Here is a 13,343-nt window from a genome sequence, read left to right on the forward strand (position 1 = left end):
TTCCGATCATTTTTTCTCTGAATATGGTTACCTATTATGTACATAATATACAGTAAATTTTACACGTTCATTGAACAGCTATTTCACATCAGAAACAATGGTCAAAATTATTATTCTTTAATAAAAATAATTTTAAAAACTATGCAGATGACACTACACAATTTTTCATAACTCAAAACAACATATTCTAATTAAAATAAAGATTCGAAAGCTTTTGGTTCAGGGGTTTAAAAAAGTAATATAATCAAACAATTTTATTTTTAGATTTAATTACCCTTTATTGCAATATTTTTACTGTATTTGTATTTTGTTCTTAAAATAATCTAAGCTAAATAAATGACTTCTTAATCCTGGAAATCACATTACTGTTTAGCATCCTTACATCCAACAGCTTTCCTTGATGTTTTTTTAATTGTAATTATTCATTTTTTAACTGTAGTACGTGGGTTTTAATTTGAAAAACAATAGTTACGCCTAACAAAAAATCAGTATTTGACATTTTCAAATACCTTAAAATATATTTTTTATAAGCTTCGAAACATCTTAAAAACTTATTATTTTTAATTATAAAATAATGGTTGAACGCAATGAACATAAAAATTAAACTTTTAGTAAAAAAAATGGTAATAAATTGGAGCTAAACATTTACGCGATTGTGTCTGAATTTACTTTATCTCCTATTCGTCTAAGCTCATGATGTGATGCTTGCTTACAACATTTATTTTCAGGATAAGGCAAAGGCAAAGGTTTAAAAAAAATTGATTTGAACAACTAAATTATAATTCGAAATCGCCGTCTGATTTTAGCACCTGAATTTATATACACATTTAAGTAAATTATATATATTGTGCAATTGACTACTATCAAACAGCTCTTTATGTGTCTAAATGGCAGCATAAGTCACATTACTAGGTGATAAAATAAATAAGAAAAATGAAGGAGCTTCTAAATCTTTTGTTAAATATTTATACAATTTATTGATGATTTTGCATTGTCTCGTAGAATAAATATTTTTTTTGCTGAACAGAAGTGTTTTTAATGAATGGTTCTTCAAAGTCGCAAAGACAAAGTCTTTCCATGCTTTCTGCGACATCGGCAAGTCTTTGTATAGATCATCAGACACTTGGTTATGCTGTGCATGTGACTCTTTACCGTTTGTCCATCAATCGCATCCTTTACTAATTCTAGAGTGTAGTCATGCCCTAAGGTGTTTCTGAATCCAGAAGCAGCATACATTATCTAACTTCTGCAAACTCCTAGACTAATAGTGTTTTTTATTTCATTGTCAAAAACTTCACAAATATTTTATAAAGTATGTGTTTGATGGTAAAATTCAAATGTTTTATATGGTAAAGAGTAGCGTATTCAGCATAACCAAGAGTTAAATGATCTATAAAAAGACTTGTTGATGTCGTAAATGGCATAAAAAGACTTTGTCGTCAAGACTTAGAAGAGCCATTCGTTTAAAACCCCTTCTTGTTCATCTCTGGGTGCTTTTAAAATATGTCCACTGAACATACTTTATGTAACTGTCTCTAAGGTGATCCTTAAAAATGAGCAAATGTCTATGTAGGATAACCATATTGAAAACTTTTGTAACTTGTAATTACATTTAACAGTAGATAGTCAATGGCAAACCCTTTTTTTTTATTAATATAATTTTGTTCCAGATTCATGAAATCGACTGAAAAAATCAAGGAAACTGCGGATATTTTTAATTAAATGGCCACCCAAAACACAAGAAAAGACATTCGGGTGATCTTTAGGTTCGATTCAGAGATTACAAGGTACATGTTTAGCTCACAATAATCTGCGCCTCAATAAATCATATAAATCTATTAAGTTAAACAATATTCTCCCAAAAAGCATGACTTTTGATACAAAATAATTCGTAGCAGTTAATCTTTAATTTATTACAAAATCTATTCAAAAATAGATTCAGGAAGAAAAATTACATTACATTTGTTTCTAATATCAGACCATGTTTTTGTAAGAATGGAATAAAAAAATAAATTTATAGTCTTAAATTTGGGCCATCCAGATCCTTAAAAAAAATGCAGTAAAGATTATTGAAATAAAAATAGATTTAAAATTATATCCCATATGAAATTAATGCAACTAAACAATGACATAATTTTGACCAAATATTCTCCTTACAAACAAATGTTTTGATTTTGCTTATAAACAATAATCGTTTCTTCAAATAAATATATTAGTTATTAACAACATGTTTTTAATTAGTGCCTGGCTTGCGGCGCATAATTAATTTCCTGGTGCGGAAGAAGTTCATGGGGAAGAACTCGATTAACATGTCTCCGACGGTAAATCCGTACATGGCGATCGGCATGTATCTCATCTCGTTCTGTTGCTGTTGATTGTAGAACTGCGGTTCTAGCGGGGGCTCCTGATTCTGGTTTTCTTCGGGGTGTTGCCGACGCCTGGGGGTCAGCTTGCCGGGTACGTATCTCATAACTCGACAAAACTCACGCAGCTTCCGCATTCCCCAGGGAGCTTTCCCTATGTCTTCTGGTCCCTGTTGTCGAAATCTTTGCGCCTGATCACCGCAAAGTGGGTCATCTGGAACGCATTGGTTTTCTTGCATCCCCTCTCTAGCGTTCCTGTCATTGTGTACCCCATGTTGAAGTCCGAGCATGACACATTTGACGTCAGGTATAGCTGAGGACAAAGACAAAGAAAAAATGTAATGCATTGTGATACTAACATCCATGGGTCGAATAAATAAAGTCGAACGTATGCTTTTAAACAACAATGCGTACTTCGGTCCGCTGAGATTCCAGACAATCGAGGACGCTACAAACTAACGTATCGTACAGAACGCGAATCGCGACAAGCGCTCCCCAAATAAATCCGACCATTAAAATATATGTAAATAAATCTGTAAAATGTAACACTTTTTTGTTGATAATATATTACAATTTTCAGTAATAATACAAGAGATGAAAAACTTGATTATTGAACTGATGACAGTGGTTTGAAAGTGGTAGTTTATAATATAAAGCAGAGAAGAGGCAAAATGGTTTTTAATTGCATGGAAAAGCATGCAAAAGATTTAAATCTCATGACTCTTGAGTCATTGATACAGCTATTCTCATTTTTTATTATTTAAGGAAGGCAAAATAAAATATTTGCTAATCGTAATTCCTAGAGTCGGTCATTAATTTTATATTGTCAATTTTTTTTGCTGTTAATCAAAAATCTTTTTACTCTGATTTAGCTAGAAATTTACCAGAATAAAATCTTTTTTAAAAAAATACTTAATTTTTGAATTGCAGCTTTTGCAAATCATATAAAAAAAGTAAAAAAGTTTTATTCCTGGAATGGCGGTCACATCGAAGGTAATGATAAAAATCGCATTACTTTTGAGTCATTGATCTATGCATTATTATTTTTTTTTGACCGACATGTAAATAAAATACTTGCAAATCGCAATTCCTGGAGTCGGTCATAAATTTTATATTGTCATAATTTTTTTTGGGTCTTAATCAGAAATCTCCGTATTTTTTAATACTACCTACTCTGATTCTGCTGTCAATTTAACGGAATAAAATAAAAACAATTGCTTTTTAATTGCAGCTTTTCTAAACCATATTAAAAATCGTATAAATTTAATTTCTAATAAACTATAATTGTAGCAAAAAATTGTAAACCATTACTACATATATCCAGTGGTATGAGCAGTGACTAATACCTGAACGGTAATACAGACGGTGTGTTTTATTCACCATAAGTATTCCTAAGATCTCGGTGGCACTTTAATGCTAAAAAACTCATACTAAAGATCTCAGAATCACGTTTAAAAATAATGATTCTCTCTTCACGTAAACGACGTTTGCGATTAATCTTCTAAGATGCTTGGCTTTGTTATGAGAAACGCACTTTACTTTGCCTTCCCACTAGCTATTCGCGTTATGCAAGACACTTTAGTTAGCAGCGTTTAGGTATTCTGATTTCTCTATGATTTTAATTTTTCTGAATTTTCGATATATGTTCATGCACGACTAAGCCAGGAATGTCAATGCATTCCTGGCTGAAAAAACGTGCAGATTTTGTCATGCCCAGGGAATTCTCCTGAAATGAACGCCTGTGAGAGCTCACGAAAGGGGGGGGGGGGCAAAGGGGTGATTATTAACAACCAGCAACTCATTGAAATCCTCATCCGGGTGTGGCATCACTCTCCTGAGCTAAGGCAAAATGCAAAAATGTGCATTGAGAGAATGTCACAACATGTACAAGCTGTAATTGCGACAAAATTTTCTTATTAATAAATAATAATTTATGTGCCTAAAATCATAGATATATTTTTTTATGAATATAATAAAGCAAATTTTTTTTTTCATAAGTGTCTATTAATATGGTAACCCACTGTAATATGACATATTTTTCGATATTTTCGAAGGAAAGAGAATCCATCTAACATGAAAAAGTATGTAGACGAAATACAAAGGCTTCAGCAATAATTTGATTTACGCTTTAAAAGTTTATGAGAGAATAAAACTTTTTTAGAAATATTTTCATTCCCGTTTAATTTAGATATTGAAATAATACCTTAAAAATTTTAAATGAAGGTAATTGATTTGCAATACAACACAAAATTAAAAAAAAAATAATAACTATTTCCCATCTGAATAATTTACATTATTAGCTAATCATGGTAGGCAAGTAGTAAGTGTATTTGGAAGTATCTAGCTCTATAAGCAATTATTTAAAAAAATGAAAGTTATAAAAAGTGACTATCGAAAGTTGCAATATCTTAGATAGCAGTGAATATTAATAAACTTGCTGGTAAAAAACACTGCCAAATATTTTATTAAAAATACGTTAATGTTCTTATTTGTATTAAGTTTTTATTTTATTATTATCTAATATCTGTAGTTTTTAAAAATGTTTTTGCAAAGTTGAACATAAAAATAAGATGTATGATTATATTATTTTATTCTAAGTAAAACTTATCACGACTTGGGTTGCCTTTTTTTGTTTTTTCTTAATTTGCATGCAGCAACACGAGAGTAATTGTCCATGAGAGCAATAGTCCCTGAGTGCAATTGTTTGTGAAAGCAATTGTCACTACAGGAAAATATTTTCAAGGCCAGACCATCCGATTTCAGCAAGATTCCGTACCATACTTCACGAAAAGTAAGGGTCTGTTTGCGTCGAAGAGTTTGACGCTTTTAAAATGGCCTGTACAGTCACCAGACCTATAGAGTATTTATGAGCAAAATTAAGAGAAAAGGTTGCCCATTACAACTGCAAATCCAAAACTGAACTGCGAGAAAAATTGTAAATGAAATAGAGAAAATTGTCTCCGTCCACCTGTAAGTCATTAGTTGACAGTATGTCAAAAAGGGTGAGCCTACAAAATATTTAAAATAAACAACCTCGATCGATTTTTAATTTATATTTTTTTAAAAGATAAAACATTTTTTTGGGTTGTCCCATTATTATGGCCAAGCCAGTATTGTTAAATTACGATTTGACACAATACAAGCAATAAATTAATTGGTATAAAGGTTTGTTTAAAGTGTTGAAATTATAAGATTGTATCATTGTTTATATAATCACGAGGTGTGATAAAAAAATACGGTTAATGATTTTTTTTATAGAAGCAACTGCTAACGCTACGTCTATTTAAAGTAATAAATCCGATAGCCTGATCCGTTAAGATAGTCAGTGTCAAGTTTGAACAAGTTGTGACTTGTCAGCCAGCTTCCAGAGCCGTGTTTACCGTGTATGACGATAATGTTGTGACTCTAAAGACTGCTTACAAGTGGTTTGAGCGATTTAAAAGCGGAAATGAGTCAGTTGAAGATGAGTAACAGTCCTTCGACCACAAAAACAGACGAAAATGTGCAAAAATATGGTTTATTCAAACAGGCGATTGATTATTCAAGAGCTTACCAAAGAAGTGAACATCACGTACGGTTCCTTGTAAAGCAGTTTAATCAAAAATTTGCTAATGAGTGAGTGCGAATTTTTTTCCCAGAATTTTGACACGAAGAGAAGGAAAATCGTGTGTCAGTTTGCGCAGAAATGAAGAATTGTCTAGATATGAAATGATCCTGAGATGCAGGGTTCCTAATGGAAAACGAGTGGACTAAGAAGACACGTCAGTCAGTCATGCTTTTTTTCGATAGTGAGGGCATAGTGCGATTAAAGTTCGTTCCAAGGGGAACTACTGTAAACTCAAAATATTACAAGGGCATAGTGCAACGTTTGCGAAATGATGTACGGAGAAAGAGATCAGAAAAATGGGTTAATGAGATCTTTCATCACGACAACGCGCCGTGTCACACCTCGCTTCTGATCCGTGATGCTGTCTGTCCACATTCACCTTTCTCTACAGATTTACGTAGCATTCTGGCTCTTCACAAAAATAAAAACCGTGCAAAAATGAAAACGTTTTGCCACCATTCCCGACATTGAGAAGACCACGACGAAGCAACTACTTCCAGAAATGCTTCCAATCATGAAATCAACGTTGGGATAAGTGCATCGCTAGCTAATGAGAGTACTTTAAAGGAAATTAATTCAAATTTACTTTGTTCGCAATAAAATTATTCACCGAACTTTTTGATCACACTTCGTATGTATATTTTGTTGTCTATATTGCAATATTCTAAAATATTATTTAACATATTTTTAATAATTATGTACACATAGTGCCATTTTTTTTATTATTTTTCCTTAACATATATTTTTTTTGCAGCGAAAAATTTTTTTTATGGTAAAACAACATGCAATAAAACTAACTCAGCATATAATGGACTTGGCGTTAAAAGGGTTAATAGAAGTGACACTTATGCATTTTCAAAGATCAGCAAATATTGAAATATAAATAATGAGATTAAAAATATGTTTTAGAGGAGCAGCGAGACTGATTTGGTATGTATGCATTGTATACTTAGTTGTGCTATTTTATAATTAGGAAGGGGTGGACCTCGAAATGGCGGACGCGTGCGCAATCAACTTATGATGTCAAAGAAAAAAGCGTCTGCGCATGTCGAGGTCGCTTTCCATACTTCCAAGTAAACATAATATGTTATACACCCACATTTATGATATAAAACGCGTCACGAACTGGATCAATAATTATCAATAAAATTACAAATAAATTCGATCCTGTGCAAATTAGTAATACATAATAAAATAATAATAATTACCCATATTCATGAATATGCGATTTTATTATAAAGAAAACACAAAAGCAGCAACCCAGACACAAGAACAGCTGCGAATGAATTTTCTTAAGTCTACCGCCAGGGGCGTTGCTTTTCTATGCGCACGCAACAAGTAGTCAATCAATCATAAGCTTGTTTTTCGCCACACATATGTACATATATATAAATACTTAATATTAAATAATTTCTAATATAGTATTTACGAAACCTTTTGGTTCCCCGAATTTTCTCGATGTCCCAGATGTTCCAGACGTTCCGGGTAAACTGTTGTCGGACATGCTGATCGTATTTGACTCGATTCAACGATTTGGAGTCAGATTTGAAGAGAGCTCGCGGAAGTGCATCCGCATCCGCACTCCACGGTGTACAGAGTGAATCAATACGCATCTGAATCATGGGAAAGCCTGAAGCGCATGGTCTGTAGCGCATCCCCGGGTAGAGGTAAAGAGTGGGATTGTGTATGTGCAACAAATGCGTGATAGTGCATGTAGGCGATTGGGGATGTGATGGACGGCAGAAAATCAATAAGATATTATAAGACTTAGCGGAATACCCGGGTGTACAAAGGGAAATGGTAAACAGATAAATGTTGTGAAATGGGTAGCTTAGATAGTGGGCTTGAAATAAAATCGTCTAGTTGAAAAGCGAATGCGATCAACAGGTGATTTTCTTAAGATGTAGACAGCTGCTAGAGCAAGTTGAATCCACGTATGAATGGGGTGAGTATGGAAAATCATTATATTTATATAGAAAATTGTTTCAATTATAAATTAATAAAAATCGTAAAGTTTATTTATTTATTATTTTTTTTATTAGCGCTACAGTAATAATTATATTCCACATTCTGCATACTGAGCCCATAACTATGAAAGTGGACTAAGTCATGTTTCTTGATATTTTTAAGTGTGCGTTTTGATTGATTAAAAAATATTTTTATAATACGCCACACAATGTAAATTTATGTTCAAATTTATATAATTTGTTAGATTTAAAATTTATTTTGACATATAAATTTTGCATGTAGCTTATTAGGAAACATACAATTTTAAGGTTGAAATGACTAAAAAATGTAGCGAACGTAATGAAATTGACTTTTTTTTTGAAAAGTTTTTTCGCCATTTAAATTTTTTTTTATTAAGCCATGTTACTAAACATTTTTCATAAGGGGTGCCCCATTAGGTAAGGCACCCCGAGACTTCAAATTATAAGATGGGTCGCAATTTTCATTTAAAAAATGAAAATAACCAACAAAACTAACCAAAAATAAAAATAAAATTTATTTTTAGGTAAAAATTAAAATGTTCAAAGCTGTGAATATAACCGTGTCTTAAAAACAAATAATTGACAAAAATATAAAAAAAATATTTTTTTAATTTTTATTATGCTTTTATTTTAAATATAAAACATTTTTACTATTTTTACTTTTTACTCTAAAATGTTTTTTAACGAAGATACGATTTTTTAAAATTTTTAAATAGCCACCATTTTTAAACCAAATGATGGATATAGATAGGCTAGCAAATATATTTGAGATGTTGATAAGGTCTATTTTTTGGTAAAAAAATTATGCTGATATAATAAAAACAGCGGAAGTTATCGTGTCCTTAATTTTGAGTAAATTCCATATATAAACCTAATATTTTCAGGCAAAATGCGTTTTCATAAGGAATTTAGTTAGGCTAGGTTGGGTTATGCTACGATTTATCGTAGCATAACCTCACTATCGTAGCATAACCTAACATAGCCTAACTCAAAAGATATTTGCTTAAGGAAAATAAAAATTTATGTAGACGCGTTCTCAATTTTATACCTTTAGGTACACATAGAGGCAGTTACCAGGGCGGTGCGACGGGTGCAAGGTACCCAGGCTGCACATTATAAGGGAGTACAATTTATAAATTAAAAAAAAAATTATTTTTTTTAAAAATTTTTTGTTGATATTTTAATTTTTTATAAAAAAGAATATTTAAAAATTTTATATTTAAAAAAAAATTTTTGAACTTTTTATGAAAATCAAAAATTTTTTTTTTAATTGCAACTTTTTATACTGTGTAACCTGGATACCTTGCATTTGTTGCATGGCTCTTGTAACTGCCCCAATGTGTAGATAAATTTATAGAAAAAGTTGCAATTTAAAAAAGAATGCATATTATTAATTTTCATAAAAGGTTTAAAAAAATTTTTTGAATTTCTAAATTGGACCCCCTTATAATGTGCAGCCTGGGTACCTTGCACCCGTTGCACCGCCCTGGTGACCGCCTTTATGTGTACCTGAAGGTATAAAATTGAGAACGCGTCAACATAAATTTTTATTTTCCTTAAGCAAAAATCTTTTGAGTTAGGCTATGTTAGGTTATGCTACGAAGTGAGGTTATGCTACGATAAATCGTAGCATAACCCAACCTAGCCTAACTTAATTCCTTATGCAAACACATTTTGCTTAAAAATATTAGGTATATATATGAAATTTACACAAAATTAAGTACACGATAACTTCTGCTGTTTTTATTATATCAGCATAAATTTTTTACCAAAAAATAGATCTTGTCAACATCTTAGATATATTTGTTAGCTAGCTATATCCATCATTTGGTTTTAAAATTATTGCTATTCAAAAAAATAAAAAAACCGTATCTTCGTTAAAAAACATTTTAGAGAAAAAAGTAAAGAGAGTAAAAATGTTTTATATTTAAAATAAATGGAAAATAAAAATTAAAAAAATTTTTTTTTTTATATTTTTGTCAATTATTTGTTTTTAAGACACGAACACTTACACAGTTTTAAACATTTTAAGTTTTACCTAAAAAGATATTTTATATTTATTTTGTGCTTAGTTTGGTAACTATGTTAGTTATTTTGATTTTCTAAATGAAAATTGCGACCCATCTTATAATATGAGCCTGGTGCATTACCTTAATAATGGGGCACCTCTTAAAATGGTTTGTTACTCTTTACAAGTTCTTAGTCTGATAGAAATATTTGAGCAGGTAGTTTTAGCCGTATTTTTAAAAACTAAACAAAAGAATTCATCTTTTTTATTGCTCACAAAAGTTTTAAAATGGGATTGCAGGTCTTATTGTTCAATCTCGCCTATGCCTCTTTATGTTTAAGCGCGCGATTTTGGCCTTTATTTGCCGTTATAATTTTTTTTATTCCATAATTTATTTTGAATAATTAATAAGCATTTAAAAATGCTATAGAAACACGATTTAAGTAAATCTAGAAGGGCGCATATAATTTTATTGCATACGCATATTGCATATTATTGTCTAAATATATCGAAAATTAGAAACACAATAATTGCTTACGACAAGCTGTTTGAAATGCTTTGAAACGGTTTAATGAATGTGGTTATTACAAATCAAAATTTGAAGAAAATGAAAAACAAGTACTCAAAAAGATCGAATCTTAATTTGTGAGTACTCATAAAATGATTGAAAAACGTTTTTAAAGCTGGCTGCTAAAGTATTTGCAAGCGCATGGCTATCCATTATTAAATAAAATATTTGTATTGTAAATACATATTTATCTATTTTTGTATATTTAGTAATGAATTTTTACTTTTTATAGCTATTATAATTCCGAAAATGTTCTTTACGAAAATATACAATAGTAATTATCAGGCGCGTACGGTAAGATACATTTTCTTTTGCTCGCTCGCGTGTTAAGTGACGAGAGTGAGTGAGAGATAAGGGCGTGCGTTAAGTGCGATCCGCACGCTGACTTTTTCTTGCCTGGTAACTATATATAAAGTATATATTTTTAGTCCTATTTTACACTTTCCAGAGATTTAAAAAAAATTCAATCATTAAGCGGTTAATATAAGGTAGTTCATAGAGGCTTAGAACTTTAAAATAAATAAAACATACAAATCGCTGTAATGGCCATGATATTGGTTTTATCGGAAAAATAATTTTTACCAATAATGTATAAAAATGATTGTGAGCATATGGGCGCTGCGACTGGCTCGAATAAAGCGGAATCTGTAAGTTCACATTTTGATCACATTTTCGAGCAGCTGGGGCCGTATATTGGCAATAACGCGGCGAATGTTGGCTTTCAAGTCGTTCATTGTCTCTAATTTACCGGCATAGACTAGCGACTTTACATATCACAACAGAACATATTCCAAAGGTGTTAAATCACATGACCTTGAAGCAGGGGCAAGCAGTACAGGCGATCACCTGAGGCGCTAGATCTTGTGGGGCGCCGTAATACCAAATAAAAGCACAATATTTACTTAAAATTAAAAAATATATTGTTTGAGAATATACTCTGATATTATTTGCCGCGCTGATACGCTAACCTAAGCAATTCGCTGTAAAGCTAAAAAATAGTATACATTATTTCTATTTGATGCGAATTCAAGAAAGTGGAAGCCGTGAATTCAGGCTGTTGAAAGATCACCAGTTTGTAGAAGAGACACCGACGGTGATCGTACATAGATTAAGTTCACTATTAAACGACTAAATTTCATATATACCGATCATTGATTGGCTAGGTACACTGTTCCATATTTTTTAAATTTATATAAATCTAGCATCATCAACTGTTCGATAGTTAAGTTAGGTTCATTATACCTTTTTTAAACTTTATGTAAACAAAAATTCACCGGTTATATACATATTTTTCTTCCAACTTTCTTCTTGGAGTCTATTAACTCTGATGAAGGTGGAGACACTCTTCTTGGAAGAGGTTGTAGAGCTCCTGATTGTTTCGTATACACCGCTTGCTCTCCTATTTATTGCCATATATCCTGCAAAGCACATTTCTCTCGAATATGTCAAGCAACCTTTTGTCAGTCCTGGTATGTGTCTCTGAACCATATGTCAGAACTGGTCTGATCAGAGTTTTGTAGAGCAATATTTTTGTACGACAAGATAGTGTCTGCGATTCGCTTTTTTTTAATTAGGCTGAAATAGCATTTATTTGCTGACCTTACTCATCTCTTGATCTCCTCTTGAGATCGTTTGTAGCTGTTACAGGGTTTCGAGATATATTAAGTTACTGACACACTCAAAAGTGTACTCGTTCATTTCGAGATTTTCAGGATACTGGCTCTTCAAACTAGGCATAATCTACATGTATTATGTTTTTGTTTCATTGATCCCCAACCTCATTTTCCTGGCCGATAATTCAATGCCGTTAAAGGCTTCTTTTTGTGCCTGTTTTGATCTCGCTACTATATTTATGTCATCGGCGCAGGCAAAGATTTGTATCGATGTATTATGTACACTACCGGTTATATCCAGTTTGGCATCTCGGATTTCTACGCTTTGTCGTAGGCTGTTGAGTAGGGATTCCAATCCCGGGCCAAAATTTTGATCCTGGGATTTCGGTATTGCAATTAGTCGATCCCGGGATCCCGGGACCAGTCCCGGGATAATTTTCATGTTATTTTATCGATAAAAATAATTTAAAATGAATAATACAATATATTTTTACATCTGTTTTTTATAACGTACAATGTATAAAGTACGTATAATTTTAGTCTTGGACTTAAAATAGAAAATAATATAATAAAAATAAAAAAGGGAAGGTCTTATTTATTTATTTGAGAAAATAAAAAATGAACTTTTGACAATATATGTACATATGTACATTCATAGACACAATTAATGGAAAACATTATTTTGGAAAAAACTCACGAAGTAACATCAAAGCATCAAGCGTTTCATCATTTAGCCTTGATCTGATTTTGGTTCCTAAGTAGCCTGCAGCTGAAAAAGCACGTTTAGACTCACAGCCTCAAAGATTTACAGATGACACGTGCAACTCGCGCAAGTTTGTATACGAAATATAACGATTTTGTCAATAATAATTCGATTGTGCTTGATAAATCAATCAATCAAAAAAAAATCGGGATTATGTTTTATAATCCCGGGACTCATCGGGTATTGAAAATCGTTCGGGATCCCGGGATCCCGGGATTGGAATCCCTACTGTTGAGTATTCTCAAATATATCATTTTGTACCCTCACTTGGCATTTGAAATTGTGAGATAAGTTTTTTTAGTACACCTTACTGTGTATTCTTTAGATTATTCCATGCGTAAAAAATTGCGTCGAAAAAAATATAAATTACGAAATACCCACAATTGCAAAAAAGAGTATCGTGTTAAATATAATATTAATTTGAATAATATTT

The 13,343-nt window shown here is 31.8% G+C and overlaps 1 protein-coding gene across 1 annotated transcript in view; it reads right to left on the reverse strand.

The window, feature by feature from the left end:
• Positions 1-252: 252 nt before the first annotated feature.
• The window catches only part of LOC148229092 (uncharacterized), a 118,020-nt gene continuing 104,929 nt past the window's right edge, over positions 253-13,343 (reverse strand). The window contains exon 4 of the mRNA XM_088196790.1: positions 253-2,676. Coding sequence (XP_088052916.1) covers positions 2,518-2,676 — 159 coding nt within the window. The 3' untranslated portion in view covers positions 253-2,517. The remainder of the gene's footprint in view (positions 2,677-13,343) is intronic.

This window comes from Plectrocnemia conspersa, unplaced genomic scaffold, assembly GCF_051122295.1.
Source record: "Plectrocnemia conspersa isolate PC_06_02 unplaced genomic scaffold, ASM5112229v1 ptg000011l, whole genome shotgun sequence".
Classification (NCBI taxonomy): domain Eukaryota; kingdom Metazoa; phylum Arthropoda; class Insecta; order Trichoptera; family Polycentropodidae; genus Plectrocnemia; species Plectrocnemia conspersa.